The 25,237-nt window shown below is 36.8% G+C and overlaps 1 protein-coding gene across 1 annotated transcript in view; it reads left to right on the top strand.

Moving 5' to 3' along the window:
* The window catches only part of LOC141602215 (uncharacterized), a 67,414-nt gene that overhangs the window by 6,036 nt on the left and 36,141 nt on the right, over positions 1–25,237 (top strand). The window contains exon 4 of the mRNA XM_074422520.1: positions 17,269–17,354. Within this exon, the coding sequence (XP_074278621.1) occupies positions 17,269–17,354 (86 nt within the window). The remainder of the gene's footprint in view (positions 1–17,268; positions 17,355–25,237) is intronic.

Genomic DNA, 25,237 nt, shown 5'->3' with positions numbered 1-25,237 from the left:
ATTAGTCCTTCTGACTAGGTGCCTTAACAATTGGTCTTTGTTCATTAGTCATTCTGACTCGTTTTGTGAACCATTTGTCCTTGTTCATTAGTCCTTGTGTCTCGTTGTGCTAAACAATTATACTTGTTCATTAGTCCATGTGACTCAGTGTGTGAACCATTTGTCCTTGTTCATTATTCCTTGTGACTTGTTGTGTGAACCATTTGTCCTTGTTCATTAGTCCTTGTGACTCGTTATGTAAACAATTTATCCTTTTTCATTACTCCTCATGAGCCGTTCTGTTAAACAATTGTACTTGTTCATTAGTCCATGTGACTCGTTGTATGAACCATTTGTCCTTGTTCGTTAGTCCTTGTGACTCGTTGTGTAAACCATTTGTCCTTGTTCATTAATCCTTGTGTTAAAACAATTGTACTTGTTAATTAGTCCATGTGGCTCGTTGTGTGAACCATTTGTCCTTGTTCATTAGCCCTTGTGACTCGTTGTGTGAACCATTTGTCCTTGTTTATTAATAAATGTCACTCGTTGTGTGAACCATTTATCCTTGTTCATTAGTCCTTGTGACTCGTTCTATTAAACAATTGTACTTATTCATTAGTCCGCGTGACTCGTTGTGTGAACCATTTGTCCTTGTTCATTAGTCCATGTGACTCGTTGTGTAAACCATTTATCCTTGTTCATTAGTCCTTGTGAGTCTTTGTGTTAAAACAATTGTACTTGTTCATTAGTTTATGTGATTCGTTGTGTGAACCATTTGTCCTTGTTCATTAGTCCTTGTGACTCGTTATGTAAACAATTTATCCTTGTTCATTACTCCTCATGAGCCGTTCTGTTAAACAATTGTACTTGTTCATTAGTCCATGTGACTCGTTGTATGAACCATTTGTCCTTGTTCGTTAGTCCTTGTGACTCGTTGTGTAAACCATTTGTCCTTGTTCATTAATCCTTGTGTTAAAACAATTGTACTTGTTAATTAGTCCATGTGGCTCGTTGTGTGAACCATTTGTCCTTGTTCATTAGCCCTTGTGACTTGTTGTGTGAACCATTTGTCCCCTCGTTTATTAATAAATATGACTCGTTGTGTGAACTATTTATCCTTGTTCATTAGTCCTTGTGACTCGTTGTGTTAAACAATTGTACTTATTCATTAGTCCACGTGACTCGTTGTGTGAACCATTTGTCCTTGTTCAATTGTCCATGTGACTCGTTGTGTAAACCGTTTGCCCTTCTTCATTAGTCCTCGTGACTCGTTGTTTAAACCATTTGTCCTTATTCATTAATCCTTGTTACTCGTTGTGTTAAAACAATTGTACTTGTTTGATAGTCCATGTGACTCGTTGTGTGAACCATTTGTCCTTGTTCATTAGCCCTTGTGACTCGTTGTGTGAACCATTTGTCCTTGTTTATTAATAAATGTGACTTGTTGTGCTAACCTTTTGTCCTTGTTCATTAGTCCTTCTGACTAGGTGCCTTAACAATTGGTCCTTGTTCATTAGTCATTCTGACTCGTTTTGTGAACCATTTGTCCTTGTTCATTAGTCCTTGTGTCTCGTTGTGCTAAACAATTATACTTGTTCATTAGTCCATGTGACTCGTTGTGTGAACCATTTGTCCTTGTTCATTATTCCTTGTGACTTGTTGTGTGAACCATTTGTCCTTGTTCATTAGTCCTTGTGACTCGTTATGTAAACAATTTATCCTTGTTCATTACTCCTCATGAGCCGTTCTGTTAAACAATTGTACTTGTTCATTAGTCCATGTGACTCGTTGTATGAACCATTTGTCCTTGTTCGTTAGTCCTTGTGACTCGTTGTGTAAACCATTTGTCCTTGTTCATTAATCCTTGTGTTAAAACAATTGTACTTGTTAATTAGTCCATGTGGCTCGTTGTGTGAACCATTTGTCCTTGTTCATTAGCCCTTGTGACTCGTTGTGTGAACCATTTGTCCTTGTTTATTAATAAATGTAACTCGTTGTGTGAACCATTTGTCCTTGTTCATTAGCCCTTGTGACTCGTTGTGTGAACCATTTGTCCTTGTTTATTAATAAATGTGACTTGTTGTGCTAACCTTTTGTCCTTGTTCATTAGTCCTTCTGACTAGGTGCCTTAACCATTGGTCCTTGTTCATTAGTCATTGTGAATCGTTGTGTGAACCATTTGTCCTTGTTCATTAGTCCTGTGTCTCGTTGTGTGAACCATTTGTCCTTGTTTGTTAGTCCTTGTGACTCGTTGTGAGAACCATTTGTCCTTGTTTATTAATTAATGTGACTCGTTGTGTGAACCATTTGTCCTAGTTCGTTAGTTCTTGTGACTCGTTGTGTAAACCATTTGTCCTTGTTCATTAATCCTTGTGTTTAAACAATTGTACTTGTTAATTAGTCCATGTGGCTCGTTGTGTGAACCATTTGTCCTTGTTCATTAACCCTTGTGACTCGTTGTGTGAACCATTTGTCCTTATTTATTAATAAATGTGACTCGTTGTGTGAACCATTTATCCTTGTTCATTAGTCCTTGTGACTCGTTCTGTTAAACAATTGTACTTATTCATTAGTCCACGGGACTCGTTGTGGGAACCATTTGTCCTTGTTCGTTAGTCCATGTGACTCGTTTTGTAAACCATTTATCCTTGTTCATTAGTCCTTGTGAGTCGTTGTGTTAAAACAATTGTACTTGTTCATTAGTTTATGTGATTCGTTGTGTGAACCATTTGTCCGTGTTCATTAGTCCTTGTGACTCGTTGTGTAAACCATTTATCCTTGTTCATTAGTCCATGTGTCTCGTTGTGTTAAACAATTTATCCTTGTTAATTAGTCCTTATGAGTCGTCGTGTTAAATAATTGTACTTGTTCATTAGTCCATGTGACTATTTGTGTGAACCATTTGTCATTGTTCATTAGTCCTTATGACTCGTTGTGTAAACAATTTATCCTTTTTCATTAGTCCTTATGAGCCGTTGTGTTAAACAATTGTACTTGTTCATTAGTCCATGTGACTCGTTGTGTGAACCATTTGTCCTTGTTCGTTAGTCCTTGCGACTCGTTGTGTGAACCATTTGTCCTTGTTTATTAATAAAGGTGACTCGTTGTGTGAACCATTTGCCCTTGTTCGTTAGTCCTTGTGACTCGTTGTGTTAAACAATTGTACTTATTCATTAGTCCACGTGACTCGTTGTGTGAACCATTTGTCCTTGTTCATTAGTCCTTGTGACTCGTTGTGTAAGCCATTTGTCCTAGTTCATTAATCCTTGTGACTCGTTGTGTTAAAACAATTGTACTTGTTCATTAGTCCATGTAACTCGTTGTGTGAACCATTTGTCCTATTTCATTAGTCCTTGTGTCTCGTTGTGTTAAACAATTGTACTTGTTCATTAGTTCGTGTGACTCGTTGTGTGAACCATTTGTCCTTGTTCATTAGTCCTTGTGACTCGTTCTGTAAACAATTTATCCTTATTCATTAGTCCTTATGAGCCGTTGTGTTAAACAATTGTACTTGTTCACTAGTCCATGTGACTCATTGTGTGAACCATTTGTCCTTGTTCGTTAGACCTTGTGACTCGTTGTGTCAACCATTTGTCCTTGTTTATTAATAAATGTGACTCGTTGTGTGAACCATTTGTCCTTGTTCGTTAGTCCTTGTGACTCGTTGTGTTAAATAATTGTACTTATTCATTAGTCCACATGACTCGTTGTATGAACCATTTGTCCTTGTTCATTATTCCTTGTGACTCGTTGTGTGAACATTTGTCCTTGTTCATTAATCCTTGTGACTCGTTGTGTAAACCATTTATCCTTGTTCATTAGCCCTTGTGAGTCGTTATGTTAAACAATTGTACTTGTTCATTAGTCCATGTGACTCGTTGGGTCAACCATTTGTCCTTGTTCATTAGTCCTTGTGACTCGTTGTTTAAACCATTTGTCCTTGTTCATTAATCCTTGTGAGTCATTATGTTAAAACAATTGTACTTGTTCAATAGTCCATGTGACTTTTTCTGTGAACCATTTGTCCTTGTTCATTATTTCTAGTGACTCGTTGTGTAATGCATTTGTCCTTATTCATTAGTCCTTGTGACTCGTTGTGTTAAAATAATTGTACTTGTTCATTAGTCCATGTGACTAATTGTGTGAACTATTTGTCCTTGTTCATTAGTACTTCTGCCTTGTTGTATTAAACAATTGTACTTGTTCATTAGTCCATGTGACTCGTTGTGTGAACCATTTGTCCTTGTTCATTAGTCCTTGTGACTCGTTGTGTAAACCATTTGTCCTTGTTCATTAATCCTTGTGTTAAAACAGTTGTACTTGTTAATTAGTCCATGTGGCTCGTTGTGTAAACCATTTGTCTTTGTTCATTAGCCCTTGTGACTCGTTGTGTGAACCATTTGTCCTTGTTTATTAATAAATATGACTCGTTGTGTGAACCATTTATCCTTGTTCATTAGTCCTTGTGACTCGTTGTGTTAAACAATTGTACTTATTCATTAGTCCACGTGACTCGTTGTGTGAACCATTTGTCCTTGTTCATTAGTCCATGTGACTCGTTGTGTAAACCGTTTGCCCTTCTTCATTAGTCCTCGTGACTCGTTGTTTAAATCATTTGTCCTTATTCATTAATCCTTGTTACTCGTTGTGTTAAAACAATTGTACTTGTTTATTAGCCCTTGTGACTCGTTGTGTGAACCATTTGTCCTTGTTTATTAATAAATGTAACTCGTTGTGTGAACCATTTGTCCTTGTTCATTAGCCCTTGTGACTCGTTGTGTGAACCATTTGTCCTTGTTTATTAATAAATGTGACTTGTTGTGCTAACCTTTTGTCCTTGTTGATTAGTCCTTCTGACTAGGTGCCTTAACCATTGGTCCTTGTTCATTAGTCATTGTGAATCGTTGTGTGAACCATTTGTCCTTGTTCATTAGTCCTGTGTCTCGTTGTGTTAAACAATTGTACTTGTTCATTAGTCCATGTGACTCAGTGTGTGAACCATTTGTCCTTGTTCATTAGTCCTTGTGACTCGTTATGTAAACAATTTATCCTTGTTCATTAGTCCTTATGAGCCGTTGTGATAAACAATTGTACTTGTTCATTAGTCCATGTGGCTCGTTGTGTGAACCATTTGTCCTTGTTCATTAGTCCTTGTGTCTCGTTGTGTTAAACAATTTATCCTTGTTAATTAGTCCTTATGAGTCGTCGTGTTAAATAATTGTACTTGTTCATTAGTCCATGTGACTCTTTGTGTGAACCATTTGTCATTGTTCATTAGTCCTTATGTCTTGTTGTGTTAAGCAATTGTACTTGTTCATTAGTCCATGTGACTCGTTGTGTGAACCATTTGTCCTTGTTTATTAATAAATGTAACTCGTTGTGTGAACCATTTGTCCTTGTTCATTAGCCCTTGTGACTCGTTGTGTGAACCATTTGTCCTTGTTTATTAATAAATGTGACTTGTTGTGCTAACCTTTTGTCCTTGTTCATTAGTCCTTCTGACTAGGTGCCTTAACCATTGGTCCTTGTTCATTAGTCATTGTGAATCGTTGTGTGAACCATTTGTCCTTGTTCATTAGTCCTGTGTCTCGTTGTGTTAAACAATTGTACTTGTTCATTAGTCCATGTGACTCAGTGTGTGAACCATTTGTCCTTGTTCATTAGTCCTTGTGACTCGTTATGTAAACAATTTATCCTTGTTCATTAGTCCTTATGAGCCGTTGTGATAAATAATTGTACTTGTTCATTAGTCCATGTGGCTCGTTGTGTGAACCATTTGTCCTTGTTCATTAGTCCTTGTGTCTCGTTGTGTTAAACAATTTATCCTTGTTAATTAGTCCTTATGAGTCGTCGTGTTAAATAATTGTACTTGTTCATTAGTCCATGTGACTCTTTCTGTGAACTATTTGTCATTGTTCATTAGTCCTTATGTCTTGTTGTGTTAAGCAATTGTACTTGTTCATTAGTCCATGTGACTCGTTGTGTGAACCATTTGTCCTTGTTCATTAGTCCTTGTGACTCGTTGTGTAAACAATTTATCCTTGTTCATTAGTCCTTATGAGCCGTTGTGTTAAACAATTGTACTTGTTCATTAGTCCATGTGACTCGTTGTGTGAACCATTTGTCCTTGTTCGTTAGTCCTTGGGACTCGTTGTGTGAACCATTTGTCCTTGTTTATTAATAAATGTGACTCGTTGTGTGAACCATTTGCCCTTGTTCGTTAGTCCTTGTGACTCGTTGTGTTAAACAATTGTACTTATTCATTAGTCCACGTGACTCGTTGTGTGAACCATTTGTCCTTGTTCATTAGTCCTTGTGACTCGTTGTGTAAGCCATTTGTCCTAGTTCATTAATCCTTGTGACTCGTTGTGTTAAAACAATTGTACTTGTTCATTAGTCCATGTAACTCGTTGTGTGAACCATTTGTCCTATTTCATTAGTCCTTGTGTCTCGTTGTGTTAAGCAATTGTACTTGTTCATTAGTCCATGTGACTCGTTGTGTAAACCGTTTGCCCTTCTTCATTAGTCCTCGTGACTCGTTGTTTAAACCATTTGTCCTTATTCATTAATCCTTGTTACTCGTTGTGTTAAAACAATTGTACTTGTTTATTAGCCCTTGTGACTCGTTGTGTGAACCATTTGTCCTTGTTTATTAATAAATGTAACTCGTTGTGTGAACCATTTGTCCTTGTTCATTAGCCCTTGTGACTCGTTGTGTGAACCATTTGTCCTTGTTTATTAATAAATGTGACTTGTTGTGCTAACCTTTTGTCCTTGTTCATTAGTCCTTTTGACTAGGTGCCTTAACCATTGGTCCTTGTTCATTAGTCATTGTGAATCGTTGTGTGAACCATTTGTCCTTGTTCATTAGTCCTGTGTCTCGTTGTGTTAAACAATTGTACTTGTTCATTAGTCTATGTGACTCAGTGTGTGAACCATTTGTCCTTGTTCATTAGTCCTTGTGACTCGTTATGTAAACAATTTATCCTTGTTCATTAGTCCTTATGAGCCGTTGTGATAAACAATTGTACTTGTTCATTAGTCCATGTGGCTCGTTGTGTGAACCATTTGTCCTTGTTCATTAGTCCTTGTGTCTCGTTGTGTTAAACAATTTATCCTTGTTAATTAGTCCTTATGAGTCGTCGTGTTAAATAATTGTACTTGTTCATTAGTCCATGTGACTCTTTGTGTGAACCATTTGTCATTGTTCATTAGTCCTTATGTCTTGTTGTGTTAAGCAATTGTACTTGTTCATTAGTCCATGTGACTCGTTGTGTGAACCATTTGTCCTTGTTTATTAATAAATGTAACTCGTTGTGTGAACCATTTGTCCTTGTTCATTAGCCCTTGTGACTCGTTGTGTGAACCATTTGTCCTTGTTTATTAATAAATGTGACTTGTTGTGCTAACCTTTTGTCCTTGTTCATTAGTCTTTCTGACTAGGTGCCTTAACCATTGGTCCTTGTTCATTAGTCATTGTGAATCGTTGTGTGAACCATTTGTCCTTGTTCATTAGTCCTGTGTCTCGTTGTGTTAAACAATTGTACTTGTTCATTAGTCCATGTGACTCAGTGTGTGAACCATTTGTCCTTGTTCATTAGTCCTTGTGACTCGTTATGTAAACAATTTATCCTTGTTCATTAGTCCTTATGAGCCGTTGTGATAAACAATTGTACTTGTTCATTAGTCCATGTGGCTCGTTGTGTGAACCATTTGTCCTTGTTCATTAGTCCTTGTGTCTCGTTGTGTTAAACAATTTATCCTTGTTAATTAGTCCTTATGAGTCGTCGTGTTAAATAACTGTACTTGTTCATTAGTCCATGTGACTCTTTGTGTGAACTATTTGTCATTGTTCATTAGTCCTTATGTCTTGTTGTGTTAAGCAATTGTACTTGTTCATTAGTCCATGTGACTCGTTGTGTGAACCATTTGTCCTTGTTCATTAGTCCTTGTGACTCGTTGTGTAAACAATTTATCCTTGTTCATTAGTCCTTATGAGCCGTTGTGTTAAACAATTGTACTTGTTCATTAGTCCATGTGACTCGTTGTGTGAACCATTTGTCCTTGTTCGTTAGTCCTTGCGACTCGTTGTGTGAACCATTTGTCCTTGTTTATTAATAAATGTGACTCGTTGTGTGAACCATTTGCCCTTGTTCGTTAGTCCTTGTGACTCGTTGTGTTAAACAATTGTACTTATTCATTAGTCCACGTGACTCGTTGTGTGAACCATTTGTCCTTGTTCATTAGTCCTTGTGACTCGTTGTGTAAGCCATTTGTCCTAGTTCATTAATCCTTGTGACTCGTTGTGTTAAAACAATTGTAATTGTTCATTAGTCCATGTAACTCGTTGTGTGAACCATTTGTCCTATTTCATTAGTCCTTGTGTCTCGTTGTGTTAAACAATTGTACTTGTTCATTAGTCCATGTGACTCGTTGTGTAAACCGTTTGCCCTTCTTCATTAGTCCTCGTGACTCGTTGTTTAAACCATTTGTCCTTATTCATTAATCTTTGTTACTCGTTGTGTTAAAACAATTGTACTTGTTTATTAGCCCTTGTGACTCGTTGTGTGAACCATTTGTCCTTGTTTATTAATAAATGTAACTCGTTGTGTGAACCATTTGTCCTTGTTCATTAGCCCTTGTGACTCGTTGTGTGAACCATTTGTCCTTGTTTATTAATAAATGTGACTTGTTGTGCTAACCTTTTATCCTTGTTCTTTAGTCCTTATGAGCCGTTGTGTTAAACAATTGTACTTGTTCATTAGTCCATGTGACTCGTTGTGTGAACCATTTGTCCTTGTTCGTTAGTCCTTGCGACTCGTTGTGTGAACCATTTGTCCTTGTTTATTAATAAATGTGACTCGTTGTGTGAACCATTTGCCCTTGTTCGCTAGTCCTTGTGACTCGTTGTGTTAAACAATTGTACTTATTCATTAGTCCACGTGACTCGTTGTGTGAACCATTTGTCCTTGTTCATTAGTCCTTGTGACTCGTTGTGTAAGCCATTTGTCCTAGTTCATTAATCCTTGTGACTCGTTGTGTTAAAACAATTGTACTTGTTCATTAGTCCATGTAACTCGTTGTGTGAACCATTTGTCCTATTTCATTAGTCCTTGTGTCTCGTTGTGTTAAACAATTGTACTTGTTCATTAGTCCATGTGACTCGTTGTGTAAACCGTTTGCCCTTCTTCATTAGTCCTCGTGACTCGTTGTTTAAACCATTTGTCCTTATTCATTAATCCTTGTTACTCGTTGTGTTAAAACAATTGTACTTGTTTATTAGCCCTTGTGACTCGTTGTGTGAACCATTTGTCCTTGTTTATTAATAAATGTAACTCGTTGTGTGAACCATTTGTCCTTGTTCATTAGCCCTTGTGACTCGTTGTGTGAACCATTTGTCCTTGTTTATTAATAAATGTGACTTGTTGTGCTAACCTTTTGTCCTTGTTCATTAGTCCTTTTGACTAGGTGCCTTAACCATTGGTCCTTGTTCATTAGTCATTGTGAATCGTTGTGTGAACCATTTGTCCTTGTTCATTAGTCCTGTGTCTCGTTGTGTTAAACAATTGTACTTGTTCATTAGTCCATGTGACTCGATGTGTGAACCATTTGTCCTTGTTCATTAGTCCTTGTGACTCGTTATGTAAACAATTTATCCTTGTTCATTAGTCCTTATGAGCCGTTGTGATAAACAATTGTACTTGTTCATTAGTCCATGTGGCTCGTTGTGTGAACCATTTGTCCTTGTTCATTAGTCCTTGTGTCTCGTTGTGTTAAACAATTTATCCTTGTTAATTAGTCCTTATGAGTCGTCGTGTTAAATAATTGTACTTGTTCATTAGTCCATGTGACTCTTTGTGTGAACCATTTGTCATTGTTCATTAGTCCTTATGTCTTGTTGTGTTAAGCAATTGTACTTGTTCATTAGTCCATGTGACTCGTTGTGTGAACCATTTGTCCTTGTTTATTAATAAATGTAACTCGTTGTGTGAACCATTTGTCCTTGTTCATTAGCCCTTGTGACTCGTTGTGTGAACCATTTGTCCTTGTTTATTAATAAATGTGACTTGTTGTGCTAACCTTTTGTCCTTGTTCATTAGTCTTTCTGACTAGGTGCCTTAACCATTGGTCCTTGTTCATTAGTCATTGTGAATCGTTGTGTGAACCATTTGTCCTTGTTCATTAGTCCTGTGTCTCGTTGTGTTAAACAATTGTACTTGTTCATTAGTCCATGTGACTCAGTGTGTGAACCATTTGTCCTTGTTCATTAGTCCTTGTGACTCGTTATGTAAACAATTTATCCTTGTTCATTAGTCCTTATGAGCCGTTGTGATAAACAATTGTACTTGTTCATTAGTCCATGTGGCTCGTTGTGTGAACCATTTGTCCTTGTTCATTAGTCCTTGTGTCTCGTTGTGTTAAACAATTTATCCTTGTTAATTAGTCCTTATGAGTCGTCGTGTTAAATAATTGTACTTGTTCATTAGTCCATGTGACTCTTTGTGTGAACCATTTGTCATTGTTCATTAGTCCTTATGTCTTGTTGTGTTAAGCAATTGTACTTGTTCATTAGTCCATGTGACTCGTTGTGTGAACCATTTGTCCTTGTTTATTAATAAATGTAACTCGTTGTGTGAACCATTTGTCCTTGTTCATTAGCCCTTGTGACTCGTTGTGTGAACCATTTGTCCTTGTTTATTAATAAATGTGACTTGTTGTGCTAACCTTTTGTCCTTGTTCATTAGTCTTTCTTGACTAGGTGCCTTAACCATTGGTCCTTGTTCATTAGTCATTGTGAATCGTTGTGTGAACCATTTGTCCTTGTACATTAGTCCTGTGTCTCGTTGTGTTAAACAATTGTACTTGTTCATTAGTCCATGTGACTCAGTGTGTGAACCATTTGTCCTTGTTCATTAGTCCTTGTGACTCGTTATGTAAACAATTTATCCTTGTTCATTAGTCCTTATGAGCCGTTGTAAAAAAACAATTGTACTTGTTCATTAGTCCATGTGGCTCGTTGTGTGAACCATTTGTCCTTGTTCATTAGTCCTTGTGTCTCGTTGTGTTAAACAATTTATCCTTGTTAATTAGTCCTTATGAGTCGTCGTGTTAAATAACTGTACTTGTTCATTAGTCCATGTGACTCTTTGTGTGAACTATTTGTCATTGTTCATTAGTCCTTATGTCTTGTTGTGTTAAGCAATTGTACTTGTTCATTAGTCCATGTGACTCGTTGTGTGAACCATTTGTCCTTGTTCATTAGTCCTTGTGACTCGTTGTGTAAACAATTTATCCTTGTTCATTAGTCCTTATGAGCCGTTGTGTTAAACAATTGTACTTGTTCATTAGTCCATGTGACTCGTTGTGTGAACCATTTGTCCTTGTTCGTTAGTCCTTGCGACTCGTTGTGTGAACCATTTGTCCTTGTTTATTAATAAATGTGACTCGTTGTGTGAACCATTTGCCCTTGTTCGTTAGTCCTTGTGACTCGTTGTGTTAAACAATTGTACTTATTCATTAGTCCACGTGACTCGTTGTGTGAACCATTTGTCCTTGTTCATTAGTCCTTGTGACTCGTTGTGTAAGCCATTTGTCCTAGTTCATTAATCCTTGTGACTCGTTGTGTTAAAACAATTGTACTTGTTCATTAGTCCATGTAACTCGTTGTGTGAACCATTTGTCCTATTTCATTAGTCCTTGTGTCTCGTTGTGTTAAACAATTGTACTTGTTCATTAGTCCATGTGACTCGTTGTGTAAACCGTTTGCCCTTCTTCATTAGTCCTCGTGACTCGTTGTTTAAACCATTTGTCCTTATTCATTAATCCTTGTTACTCGTTGTGTTAAAACAATTGTACTTGTTTATTAGCCCTTGTGACTCGTTGTGTGAACCATTTGTCCTTGTTTATTAATAAATGTAACTCGTTGTGTGAACCATTTGTCCTTGTTCATTAGCCCTTGTGACTCGTTGTGTGAACCATTTGTCCTTGTTTATTAATAAATGTGACTTGTTGTGCTAACCTTTTATCCTTGTTCATTAGTCCTTTTGACTAGGTGCCTTAACCATTGGTCCTTGTTCATTAGTCATTGTGAATCGTTGTGTGAACCATTTGTCCTTGTTCATTAGTCCTGTGTCTCGTTGTGTTAAACAATTGTACTTGTTCATTAGTCCATGTGACTCAGTGTGTGAACCATTTGTCCTTGTTCATTAGTCCTTGTGACTCGTTATGTAAACAATTTATCCTTGTTCATTAGTCCTTATGAGCCGTTGTGATAAACAATTGTACTTGTTCATTAGTCCATGTGGCTCGTTGTGTGAACCATTTGTCCTTGTTCATTAGTCCTTGTGTCTCGTTGTGTTAAACAATTTATCCTTGTTAATTAGTCCTTATGAGTCGTCGTGTTAAATAATTGTACTTGTTCATTAGTCCATGTGACTCTTTGTGTGAACCATTTGTCATTGTTCATTAGTCCTTATGTCTTGTTGTGTTAAGCAATTGTACTTGTTCATTAGTCCATGTGACTCGTTGTGTGAACCATTTGTCCTTGTTTATTAATAAATGTAACTCGTTGTGTGAACCATTTGTCCTTGTTCATTAGCCCTTGTGACTCGTTGTGTGAACCATTTGTCCTTGTTTATTAATAAATGTGACTTGTTGTGCTAACCTTTTGTCCTTGTTCATTAGTCTTTCTGACTAGGTGCCTTAACCATTGGTCCTTGTTCATTAGTCATTGTGAATCGTTGTGTGAACCATTTGTCCTTGTTCATTAGTCCTGTGTCTCGTTGTGTTAAACAATTGTACTTGTTCATTAGTCCATGTGACTCAGTGTGTGAACCATTTGTCCTTGTTCATTAGTCCTTGTGACTCGTTATGTAAACAATTTATCCTTGTTCATTAGTCCTTATGAGCCGTTGTGATAAACAATTGTACTTGTTCATTAGTCCATGTGGCTCGTTGTGTGAACCATTTGTCCTTGTTCATTAGTCCTTGTGTCTCGTTGTGTTAAACAATTTATCCTTGTTAATTAGTCCTTATGAGTCGTCTTGTTAAATAACTGTACTTGTTCATTAGTCCATGTGACTCTTTGTGTGAACTATTTGTCATTGTTCATTAGTCCTTATGTCTTGTTGTGTTAAGCAATTGTACTTGTTCATTAGTCCATGTGACTCGTTGTGTGAACCATTTGTCCTTGTTCATTAGTCCTTGTGACTCGTTGTGTAAACAATTTATCCTTGTTCATTAGTCCTTATGAGCCGTTGTGTTAAACAATTGTACTTGTTCATTAGTCCATGTGACTCGTTGTGTGAACCATTTGTCCTTGTTCGTTAGTCCTTGCGACTCGTTGTGTGAACCATTTGTCCTTGTTTATTAATAAATGTGACTCGTTGTGTGAACCATTTGCCCTTGTTCGTTAGTCCTTGTGACTCGTTGTGTTAAACAATTGTACTTATTCATTAGTCCACGTGACTCGTTGTGTGAACCATTTGTCCTTGTTCATTAGTCCTTGTGACTCGTTGTGTAAGCCATTTGTCCTAGTTCATTAATCCTTGTGACTCGTTGTGTTAAAACAATTGTACTTGTTCATTAGTCCATGTAACTCGTTGTGTGAACCATTTGTCCTATTTCATTAGTCCTTGTGTCTCGTTGTGTTAAACAATTGTACTTTTTCATTAGTCCATGTGACTCGTTGTGTGAACCATTTGTCCTTGTTCATTAGTCCTTGTGACTCGTTCTGTAAACAATTTATCCTTGTTCATTAGTCCTTATGAGCCGTTGTGTTAAACAATTGTACTTGTTCATTAGTCCATGTGACTCGTTGTGTGAACCATTTGTCCTTGTTCGTTAGTCCTTGTGACTCGTTGTGTCAACCATTTGTCCTTGTTTATTAATAAATGTGACTCGTTGTGTAAACAATTTGTCCTTGTTCGTTAGTCCTTGTGACTCGTTGTGTTATATAATTGTACTTATTCATTAGTCCAAGTGACTCGTTGTGTGAACCATTTGTCCTTGTTCATTATTCCTTGTGACTCGTTGTGTGAACCATTTGTCCTTGTTCATTAGTCCTTGTGACTCATTGTGTAAACCATTTATCCTTGTTTATTAGCCCTTGTGAGTCGTTATGTTAAACAATTGTACTTGTTCATTAGTCCATGTGACTCGTTGTGTCAACCATTTGTCCTTGTTCATTAGTCCTTGTGACTCGTTGTTTAAACCATTTGTCCTTGTTCATTAATCCTTGTGAGTCATTGTGTTAAAACAATTGTACTTGTTCAATAGTCCATGTGACTTTTTCTGTGAACCATTTGTCCTTGTTCATTATTTCTAGTGACTCGTTGTGTAATCCATTTGTCCTTATTCATTAGTTTTTGTGACTCGTTGTGTTAAAATAATAGAGGGGGGGGGGGGGGGGGGGTAAAAATTACTACATTTTACTAGGAACTAGGTAGATTATATTTATTATGGGTCAAATTTGAGTTTCCCCATTCCCTCTTTGAGTCGGTTTTTTAGAGGGGGGGTAAAAATTTTAATAAATTTTAGCGGGAATCGCGAATAATCCGTCCAATTAAATTTAAAATAAATACGACGGACAATTAAGTTACGGGTTGACGCAACAAGGATAAGCACGCGAAAGGAGGAAAACGGTTGCAACGTATGGGGTGGGTTGGCGGAAGTGGCTTGATTTGTGTTTTGCAATTGTTCGTGGTTAAGTGCCATTTTCGTGATTTTCTGACAGATGAATATTTTTTTTTTGTCTTTTTTTGGTGATGAATAGTACCGTGAACAGTACAGCGTGAATAGTGAATTGTTTTTTTTTTTTTTGTGTGAACTTTGGAGATATTTGCTATAACTAGACCTATAGCGATAACAATGGTTGGAATCCTCGTAACGCGACAAGGAATGATGCGAATTGGGCAGCGGAGTTTATATGATGTGAATGCGGAAGCGGAATTTATTGAATCGAACAGTGCTGATGACTGTCTGATTGTCGAAATTGATAAAAGGTAATTTTTATGTGTTTTTTTATATGTGAATGAAACAAGAAATAAAGGATATTTGTTTCGAATTATGTGAATAAATCGAACCAATGGGATATTTGCTATTGTTAGACCTATAACAATAACAATGGGGACCAAACTCAAGACCTATTGAGAATGATCGTGAATTTACTCAAAACGCGTTGAATAAAAACAAAGGATTGGCCGCAACCATTTTCAACTCAAAACAAGTTTTTCTAAATATCTGGTCTTATTTTATTCATAAACTTCAAGGCTTTATATAGCCTCAAATGAGCTGAAATGAGTAGCCAATAATGTGAAGAGTTTGAGCATTCACTCTTCACTTAATTACAACACTTAAAGCAACAAGTTCAATGTACCTAGACAACTACTAATTAAGCTTAAGATTTTATTTTAACAACATAATCTGAAAAGTAAAATAAAAACGTCATATTGGACCGTCCTTCCCTTGGAATGCGTGCCACAATCAACTCTCATTCACCATACTTAGTAAATTCACATTGGAAGGATAATTGAAGCTCATAGGCTGAAAACCACGAGCCACAATCAGACTATCACCGTGACTGTTCAGAACCACCTCATCAACCAACTCCGAGTTATTAACTTGGATCGCATCATCCGCCCTTTCTTGAAAAAGAATCGTCCCGATTCTTGAACCTATGATATGGGTTATCAAAAGTCGATCAACCCTCGAACTACCTTGCTCGAGTTTAACCTTTGAATTCCAATCGCAACCGGAAATTCAACCAACATCTTGACTTTGACACGTCATAAGACCGTTTGGGACCATTTTTTTTTTTTTTTTTCTCTTAGATGAACAGTAACAGGGCTCGTGAACAGTAACTTTTTTTTTTTTTTTTTTTTTTTTTTTTTTTTGTCTCCGTCGCGCCTTGAATAACAAATTACTAGAAACTTGTTCCCGAGATGCAAAACCGATTAACTCTCAAACTACCTGCTTGAGTTTAACCTTTGAACTCCAATCGCAATCGGAAATTCAACTAAAAAGTTGGCTTTGACACGCCTAGGACCGTCTCGATGATGGAAAATCAAGAGCCGAAGCTCGATACCACTTATGATGCGAATTGGCGCGGAATCGATATGATGTGAATGCGGAGCGGAATTTATTGAATCGAATAAAGTCTGATGACTGTCGATTGTCGAAATTGATAAAAGGTAATTTTTATGTGTTTTTTTATATGTGAATGAAACAAGAAATAAAGGATATTTGTTTCGAATTATGTGAATAAATCGAACCAATGGGATATTTGCTATTGTTAGACCTATAACAATAACAATGGGGACCAAACTCAAGACCTATTGAGAATGATCGTGAATTTACTCAAAACGCGTTGAATAAAAACAAAGGATTGGCCGCAACCATTTTCAACTCAAAACAAGTTTTTCTAAATATCTGGTCTTATTTTATTCATAAACTTCAAGGCTTTATATAGCCTCAAATGAGCTGAAATGAGTAGCCAATAATGTGAAGAGTTTGAGCATTCACTCTTCACTTAATTACAACACTTAAAGCAACAAGTTCAATGTACCTAGACAACTACTAATTAAGCTTAAGATTTTATTTTAACAACATAATCTGAAAAGTAAAATAAAAACGTCATATTGGACCGTCCTTCCCTTGGAATGCGTGCCACAATCAACTCTCATTCACCATACTTAGTAAATTCACATTGGAAGGATAATTGAAGCTCATAGGCTGAAAACCACGAGCCACAATCAGACTATCACCGTGACTGTTCAGAACCACCTCATCAACCAACTCCGAGTTATTAACTTGGATCGCATCATCCGCCCTTTCTTGAAAAAGAATCGTCCCGATTCTTGAACCTATGATATGGGTTATCAAAAGTCGATCAACCCTCGAACTACCTTGCTCGAGTTTAACCTTTGAATTCCAATCGCAACCGGAAATTCAACCAACATCTTGACTTTGACACGTCATAAGACCGTTTGGGACCATTTTTTTTTTTTTTCTGACGGATGAACAGTAACAGGGCTCGTGAACAGTAACTTTTTTTTTATTTTATTTTTTTTTTTTTTGTCTCCGTCGCGCCTTGAATAACAAATTACTAGAAACTTGTTCCCGAGATGCAAAACCGATTAACTCTCAAACTACCTGCTTGAGTTTAACCTTTGAACTCCAATCGCAATCGGAAATTCAACTAAAAAGTTGGCTTTGACACGCCTAGGACCGTCTCGATGATGGAAAATCAAGAGCCGAAGCTCTGATACCACTTATGATGCGAATTGGCAGCGGAATCGATATGATGTGAATGCGGAAGCGGAATTTATTGAATCGAACAGTGCTGATGACTGTCTGATTGTCGAAATTGATAAAAGGTAATTTTTATGTGTTTTTTTATATGTGAATGAAACAAGAAATAAAGGATATTTGTTTCGAATTATGTGAATAAATCGAACCAATGGGATATTTGCTATTGTTAGACCTATAACAATAACAATGGGGACCAAACTCAAGACCTATTGAGAATGATCGTGAATTTACTCAAAACGCGTTGAATAAAAACAAAGGATTGGCCGCAACCATTTTCAACTCAAAACAAGTTTTTCTAAATATCTGGTCTTATTTTATTCATAAACTTCAAGGCTTTATATAGCCTCAAATGAGCTGAAATGAGTAGCCAATAATGTGAAGAGTTTGAGCATTCACTCTTCACTTAATTACAACACTTAAAGCAACAAGTTCAATGTACCTAGACAACTACTAATTAAGCTTAAGATTTTATTTTAACAACATAATCTGAAAAGTAAAATAAAAACGTCATATTGGACCGTCCTTCCCTTGGAATGCGTGCCACAATCAACTCTCATTCACCATACTTAGTAAATTCACATTGGAAGGATAATTGAAGCTCATAGGCTGAAAACCACGAGCCACAATCAGACTATCACCGTGACTGTTCAGAACCACCTCATCAACCAACTCCGAGTTATTAACTTGGATCGCATCAAGGAAGTTCCCCTTAAACTTTGGAGCGCATCCGCTGTCTAAGTCGAGAATCGAAACGCGACGATCTCAATTTTGTCTCTACACAAGTGTAAAACCACACTAATGCTTTGACGGTTCAGAGAATAATTCTCGAAACCATTTGTCCTTGTTCATTAGTCCTTGTGAGTCGTTGTGATAAAACAATTGTACTTGTTCAATAGTCCATATGACTTTTTGTGTGAACCATTTGTCCTTGTTCATTAGTCCTTGTGACTCGTTGTGTAATCAATTTGTCCTTAGTCATTAGTCCTTGTGACTCGTTGTGTTAAAATAATTGTACTTGTTCATTAGACCATGTGACTCGTTGTGTGAACTATTTTTCCTTGTTCATTAGTCCTTGTGTCTTGTTATGTTAAACAATTTATCCTTGTTAATTAGTCCTTATAAGTCGTCGTGTTAAACAATTGTACTTGTTCATTAGACCATGTGACTCTTTGTGTGAACCATTTGTCCTTGTTTGTTAGTCCTTGTGACTCGTTGTGTAAACCATTTGTCCTTGTTAATTAATCCTTGTGTTAAAACAATTGTACATGTTAATTAGTCCATGTGGCTCGTTGTGTGAACCATTTGTTCTTGTTCATTAGCCCTTGTGACTCGTCGTGTGAACCCTTTGTCCTTGTTCATTAATCCATGTGTTAAAACAATTGTACTTGTTAATTAGTCCATGTGGCTCGTTGTGTGAACCATTTGTCCTTGTTCATTAGCCCTTGTGACTCGTTGTGTGAACCATTTGTCCTTGTTCATTAATCCTTGTGTTAAAACAATTGTACTTGTTAATTAGTCCATGTGGCTCGTTGTGTGAACCATTTGTCCTTGTTCATTAGGTCTTGTGACTCGTTGTGTGAACCATTTGTCCTTGTTTATTAATAAACATGACTCGTTGTGTGAATCATTTATCCTTGTTCAATAGTCCTTGTGACTCGTTCTGTTAAACAATTGTACTTATTCATTAGTCCACGTGACTCGTTGTGTGAACCATTTGTCCTTGTTGATTAGTCCATGTGACTCGTTGTGTAAACCATTTATCCATGTTCATTAGTCCTTATGAGTCGTTGTGTTAAACAATTTTACTTGTTCATTAGACCATGTGACTCGTTGTGTGAACCGTTTGTCCTTGTTCATTAGTCCTTGTGACTCGTTGTTTAAACCATTTGTCCTTATTCATTAATCCTTGTGACTCATTGTGTTAAAACAATTGTACTTGTTTGATAGTCCATGTGACTCGCTGTGTGAACCATTTTTCCTTGTTTATTAGCCCTTGTGACTCGTTGTGTGAACCATTTGTCCTTGTTCATTAGTCCTTGTGACTCGTTGTTTAAACCATTTGTCCTTGTTCATTAATCCTTGTGAGTCGTTGTGTTAAAACAATTGTACTTCTTCAATAGTCCATATGACTTTTTGTGTGAACCATTTGTCCTTGTTCATTAGTCCTTGTGACTCGTTGTGTAATCCATTTGTCCTTAGTCATTAGTCCTTGTGACTCGTTGTGTTAAAATAATTGTACTTGTTCATTAGTCCATGTGACTCGTTGTGTGAACTATTTGTCCTTGTTCATTAGTCCTTGTGTCTTGTTATGTTAAACAATTTATCCTTGTTAATTAGTCCTTATAAGTCGTCGTGTTAAACAATTGTACTTGTTCATTAGACCATGTGACTCTTTGTGTGAACCATTTGTCCTTGTTTGTTAGTCCTTGTGACTCGTTGTGTAAACCATTTGTCCTTGTTCATTAATCCTTGTGTTAAAACAATTGTACATGTTAATTAGTCCATGTGGCTCGTTGTGTGAACCATTTGTTCTTGTTCATTAGCCCTTGTGACTCGTCGTGTGAACCCTTTGTCCTTGTTCATTAATCCATGTGTTAAAACAATTGTACTTGTTAATTAGTCCATGTGACTCGTTGTGTGAACTATTTGTCCTTGTTCATTAGTCCTTGTGTCTTGTTATGTTAAACAATTTATCCTTGTTAATTAGTCCTTATAAGTCGTCGTGTTAAACAATTGTACTTGTTCATTAGACCATGTGACTCTTTGTGTGAACCATTTGTCCTTGTTTGTTAGTCCTTGTGACTCGTTGTGTAAACCATTTATCCTTGTTAATTAGTCCTTATGAGTCGTCGTGTTAAACAAATGTACTTGTTCATTAGACCATGTGACTCTTTGTGTGAACCATTTGTCCTTGTTCGTTAGTCCTTGTGACTCGTTGTGTAAACCATTTGTCCTTGTTCATTAATCCTTGTGTTAAAACAATTGTACTTGTTAATTAGTCCATGTGGCTCGTTGTGTGAACCATTTGTCCTTTTTCATTAGCCCTTGTGACTCGTTGTGTGAACCATTTATCCTTGTTTATTAATAAATGTAACTCGTTGTGTGAACCATTTATCCTTGTTCATTAGTCCTTGTGACTCGGTGCGTTAAACAATTGTACTTATTCATTAGTCCACGTAACTCGTTGTGTGAAACATTTGTCCTTGTTCATTAGTCCATGTGACTCGTTGTGTAAACCATTTATCCTTGTTCATTAGTCCTTGTGAGTCGTTGTGTTAAACAATTGTACTTGTTCATTAGTCCATGTGACTCGTTGTGTGAACCGTTTGCACTTCTTCATTAGCCCTTGTGACTCGTTGTTTAAACCCTTTGTCCTTATTCATTAATCATTGTGACTCGTTGTGTTAAAACAATTGTACTTGTTTGATAGTCCACGTGACTCGTTGTGTGAATCATTGTCCTTGTTCATTAGCCCTTGTTACTCGTTGTGTGAACCATTTGTCCTTGTTCATTAGTCCTTGTGTCTCATTGTGTTAAAAAATTATACTTGTTCATTAGTCCATGTGACTCGTTGTGTGAACCATTTGACCTTGTTCATTAGTCCTTGTGACTCGTTGTGTAAACAATTTATCCTTGCTCATTAGTCCTTATGAGCCGTTGTGTTAAACAATTGTACTTGTTCATTAGTCCATGTGACTCGTTGTGTGAACCATTTTTCCTTGATCGTTAGTCCTTGTGACTCGTTGTGTAAACCATTTGTCCTTGTTCATTAATCCTTGTGTTTAAACAATTGTACTTGTTAATTAGTCCATGTGGCTCGTTGTGTGAACCATTTGTCCTTGTTCATTAGCCCTTGTGACTCGTTGTGTGAACCATTTGTCCTTGTTCATTAATCCTTGTGTTAAAACAATTGTACTTGTTAATTAGTCCATGTGGCTCGTTGTGTGAACCATTTGTCCTTGTTCATTAGCGCTTGTGACTCGTTGTGTGAACCATTTGTCCTTGTTTATTAATAAACGTGACTCGTTGTGTGAACCATTTATCCTTGTTCATTAGTCCTTGTGACTCGTTCTGTTAAACAATTGTACTTATTCATTAGTCCACGTGACTTGTTGTGTAAACCATTTGTCCTTGTTCATTAGTCCATGTGACTCGTTGTGTAAACCATTTATCCTTGTTCATTAGTCCTTGTGAGTCGTTGTGTTAAACAATTTTACTTGTTCATTAGACCATGTGACTCGTTGTGTGAACCGTTTGTCCTTGTTCATTAGTCCTTGTGACTCGTTGTTTAAACAATTTGTCCTTATTCATTAATCCTTGTGACTCGTTGTGTTAAAACATTATACTTGTTTGATAGTCCATGTGACTCGTTGTGTGAACCATTTTTCCTTGTTCATTAGCCCTTGTGACTCGTTGTGTGAACCATTTATCCTTGTTCATTAGTCCTTGTGACTCGTTCTGTTAAACAATTGTACTTGTTCATTAGTCCATGTGACTCGTTGTGGGAAGCATTTGTCCTTGTTCATTAGTCCTTGTGACTCGTTGTTTAAACCATTTGTCCTTGTTCATTAGTCCTTGTGAGTCGTTGTGATAAAACAATTGTACTTGTTCAATAGTCCATATGACTTTTTGTGTGAACCATTTGTCCTTGTTCATTAGTCCTTGTGACTCGTTGTGTAATCAATTTGTCCTTAGTCATTAGTCCTTGTGACTCGTTGTGTTAAAATAATTGTACTTGTTCATTAGTCCATGTGACTCGTTGTGTGAACTATTTTTCCTTGTTCATTAGTCCTTGTGTCTTGTTATGTTAAACAATTTATCCTTGTTAATTAGTCCTTATAAGTCGTCGTGTTAAACAATTGTACTTGTTCATTAGACCATGTGACTCTTTGTGTGAACCATTTGTCCTTGTTTGTTAGTCCTTGTGACTCGTTGTGTAAACCATTTGTCCTTGTTAATTAATCCTTGTGTTAAAACAATTGTACATGTTAATTAGTCCATGTGGCTCGTTGTGTGAACCATTTGTTCTTGTTCATTAGCCCTTGTGACTCGTCGTGTGAACCCTTTGTCCTTGTTCATTAATCCATGTGTTAAAACAATTGTACTTGTTAATTAGTCCATGTGGCTCGTTGTGTGAACCATTTGTCCTTGTTCATTAGCCCTTGTGACTCGTTGTGTGAACCATTTGTCCTTGTTCATTAATCCTTGTGTTAAAACAATTGTACTTGTTAATTAGTCCATGTGGCTCGTTGTGTGAACCATTTGTCCTTGTTCATTAGCCCTTGTGACTCGTTGTGTGAACCATTTGTCCTTGTTTATTAATAAACATGACTCGTTGTGTGAATCATTTATCCTTGTTCATTAGTCCTTGTGACTCGTTGCATTAAACAATTGTACTTATTCATTAGTCCACGTGACTCGTTGTGTGAACCATTTGTCCTTGTTGATTAGTCCATGTGACTCGTTGTGTAAACCATTTATCCATGTTCATTAGTCCTTATGAGTCGTTGTGTTAAACAATTTTACTTGTTCATTAGACCATGTGACTCGTTGTGTGAACCGTTTGTCCTTGTTCATTAGTCCTTGTGACTCGTTGTTTAAACCATTTGTCCTTATTCATTAATCCTTGTGACTCATTGTGTTAAAACAATTGTACTTGTTTGATAGTCCATGTGACTCATTGTGTGAACCATTTTTCCTTGTTTATTAGCCCTTGTGACTCGTTGTGTGAACCATTTGTCCTTGTTCATTAGTCCTTGTGACTCGTTGTTTAAACCATTTGTCCTTGTTCATTAATCCTTGTGAGTCGTTGTGTTAAAACAATTGTACTTCTTCAATAGTCCATATGACTTTTTGTGTGAACCATTTGTCCTTGTTCATTAGTCCTTGTGACTCGTTGTGTAATCCATTTGTCCTTAGTCATTAGTCCTTGTGACTCGTTGTGTTAAAATAATTGTACTTGTTCATTAGTCCATGTGACTCGTTGTGTGAACTATTTGTCCTTGTTCATTAGTCCTTGTGTCTTGTTATGTTAAACAATTTATCCTTGTTAATTAGTCCTTATAAGTCGTCGTGTTAAACAATTGTACTTGTTCATTAGACCATGTGACTCTTTGTGTGAACCATTTGTCCTTGTTTGTTAGTCCTTGTGACTCGTTGTGTAAACCATTTGTCCTTGTTCATTAATCCTTGTGTTAAAACAATTGTACATGTTAATTAGTCCTTGTGACTCGTTGTGTAAACCATTTGTCCTTGTTCATTAATCCTTGTGTTAAAACAATTGTACATGTTAATTAGTCCATGTGGCTCGTTGTGTGAACCATTTGTTCTTGTTCATTAGCCCTTGTGACTCGTCGTGTGAACCCTTTGTCCTTGTTCATTAATCCATGTGTTAAAACAATTGTACTTGTTAATTAGTCCATGTGGCTCGTTGTGTGAACCATTTGTCCTTGTTCATTAGCCCTTGTGACTCGTTGTGTGAACCATTTGTCCTTGTTCATTAATCCTTGTGTTAAAACAATTGTACTTGTTAATTAGTCCATGTGGCTCGTTGTGTGAACCATTTGTCCTTGTTCATTAGCCCTTGTGACTCGTTGTGTGAACCATTTGTTCTTGTTTATTAATAAACGTGACTCGTTGTGTGAATCATTTATCCTTGTTCATTAGTCCTTGTGACTCGTTCTGTTAAACAATTGTACTTATTCATTAGTCCACGTGACTCGTTGTGTGAACCATTTGTCCTTGTTGATTAGTCCATGTGACTCGTTGTGTAAACCATTTATCCTTGTTCATTAGTCCTTGTGAGTCGTTGTGTTAAACAATTTTACTTGTTCATTAGACCATGTGACTCGTTGTGTGAACCGTTTGTCCTTGTTCATTAGTCCTTGTGACTCGTTGTTTAAACCATTTGTCCTTATTCATTAATCCTTGTGACTCGTTGTGTTAAAACAATTGTACTTGTTTGATAGTCCATGTGACTCATTGTGTGAACCATTTTTCCTTGTTAATTAGCCCTTGTGACTCGTTGTGTGAACCATTTGTCCTTGTTCATTAGTCCTTGTGACTCGTTGTTTAAACCATTTGTCCTTGTTCATTAATACTTGTGAGTCGTTGTGTTAAAACAATTGTACTTGTTCAATAGTCCATATGACTTTTTGTGTGAACCATTTGTCCTTGTTCATTAGTCCTTGTGACTCGTTGTGTAATCCATTTGTCCTTAGTCATTAGTCCTTGTGACTCGTTGTGTTAAAATAATTGTACTTATTCATTAGTCCATGTGACTCGTTGTGTGAACTATTTGTCCTTGTTCATTAATCCTTGTGACTCGTTGTGTTAAAACAATTGTACTTGTTTGATAGTCCATGTGACTCGCTGTGTGAACCATTTTTCCTTGTTTATTAGCCCTTGTGACTCGTTGTGTGAACCATTTGTCCTTGTTTATTTATAAATGTGACTTGTTATGCTAACCTTTTGTCCTTGTTCATTAGTCCTTCTGGCTAGGTGCCTTAACCATTGGTCCTTGTTCATTAGTCCTTGTGACTCGTTGTGTGAACCATTTGTCCTTGTTCATTAGTCCTTGTGTCTCATTGTGTTAAATAATTATACTTGTTCATTAGTCCATGTGACTCGTTGTGTGAACCATTTTTCCTTGATCGTTAGTCCTTGTGACTCGTTGTGTAAACCATTTGTCCTTGTTCATTAATCCTTGTGTTTAAACAATTGTACTTGTTAATTAGTCCATGTGGCTCGTTGTGTGAACCATTTGTCCTTGTTCATTAGCCCTTGTGACTCGTTGTGTGAACCATTTGTCCTTGTTCATTAATCCTTGTGTTAAAACAATTGTACTTGTTAATTAGTCCATGTGGCTCGTTGTGTGAACCATTTGTCCTTGTTCATTAGCCCTTGTGACTCGTTGTGTGAACCATTTGTCCTTGTTTATTAATAAACG

This window comes from Silene latifolia, chromosome 9, assembly GCF_048544455.1.
Source record: "Silene latifolia isolate original U9 population chromosome 9, ASM4854445v1, whole genome shotgun sequence".
Lineage (NCBI taxonomy): Eukaryota > Viridiplantae > Streptophyta > Magnoliopsida > Caryophyllales > Caryophyllaceae > Silene > Silene latifolia.
The sequence above is the reverse complement of the archived record's forward strand: the minus strand, read 5'-3'. Positions and strand labels throughout refer to the sequence as shown.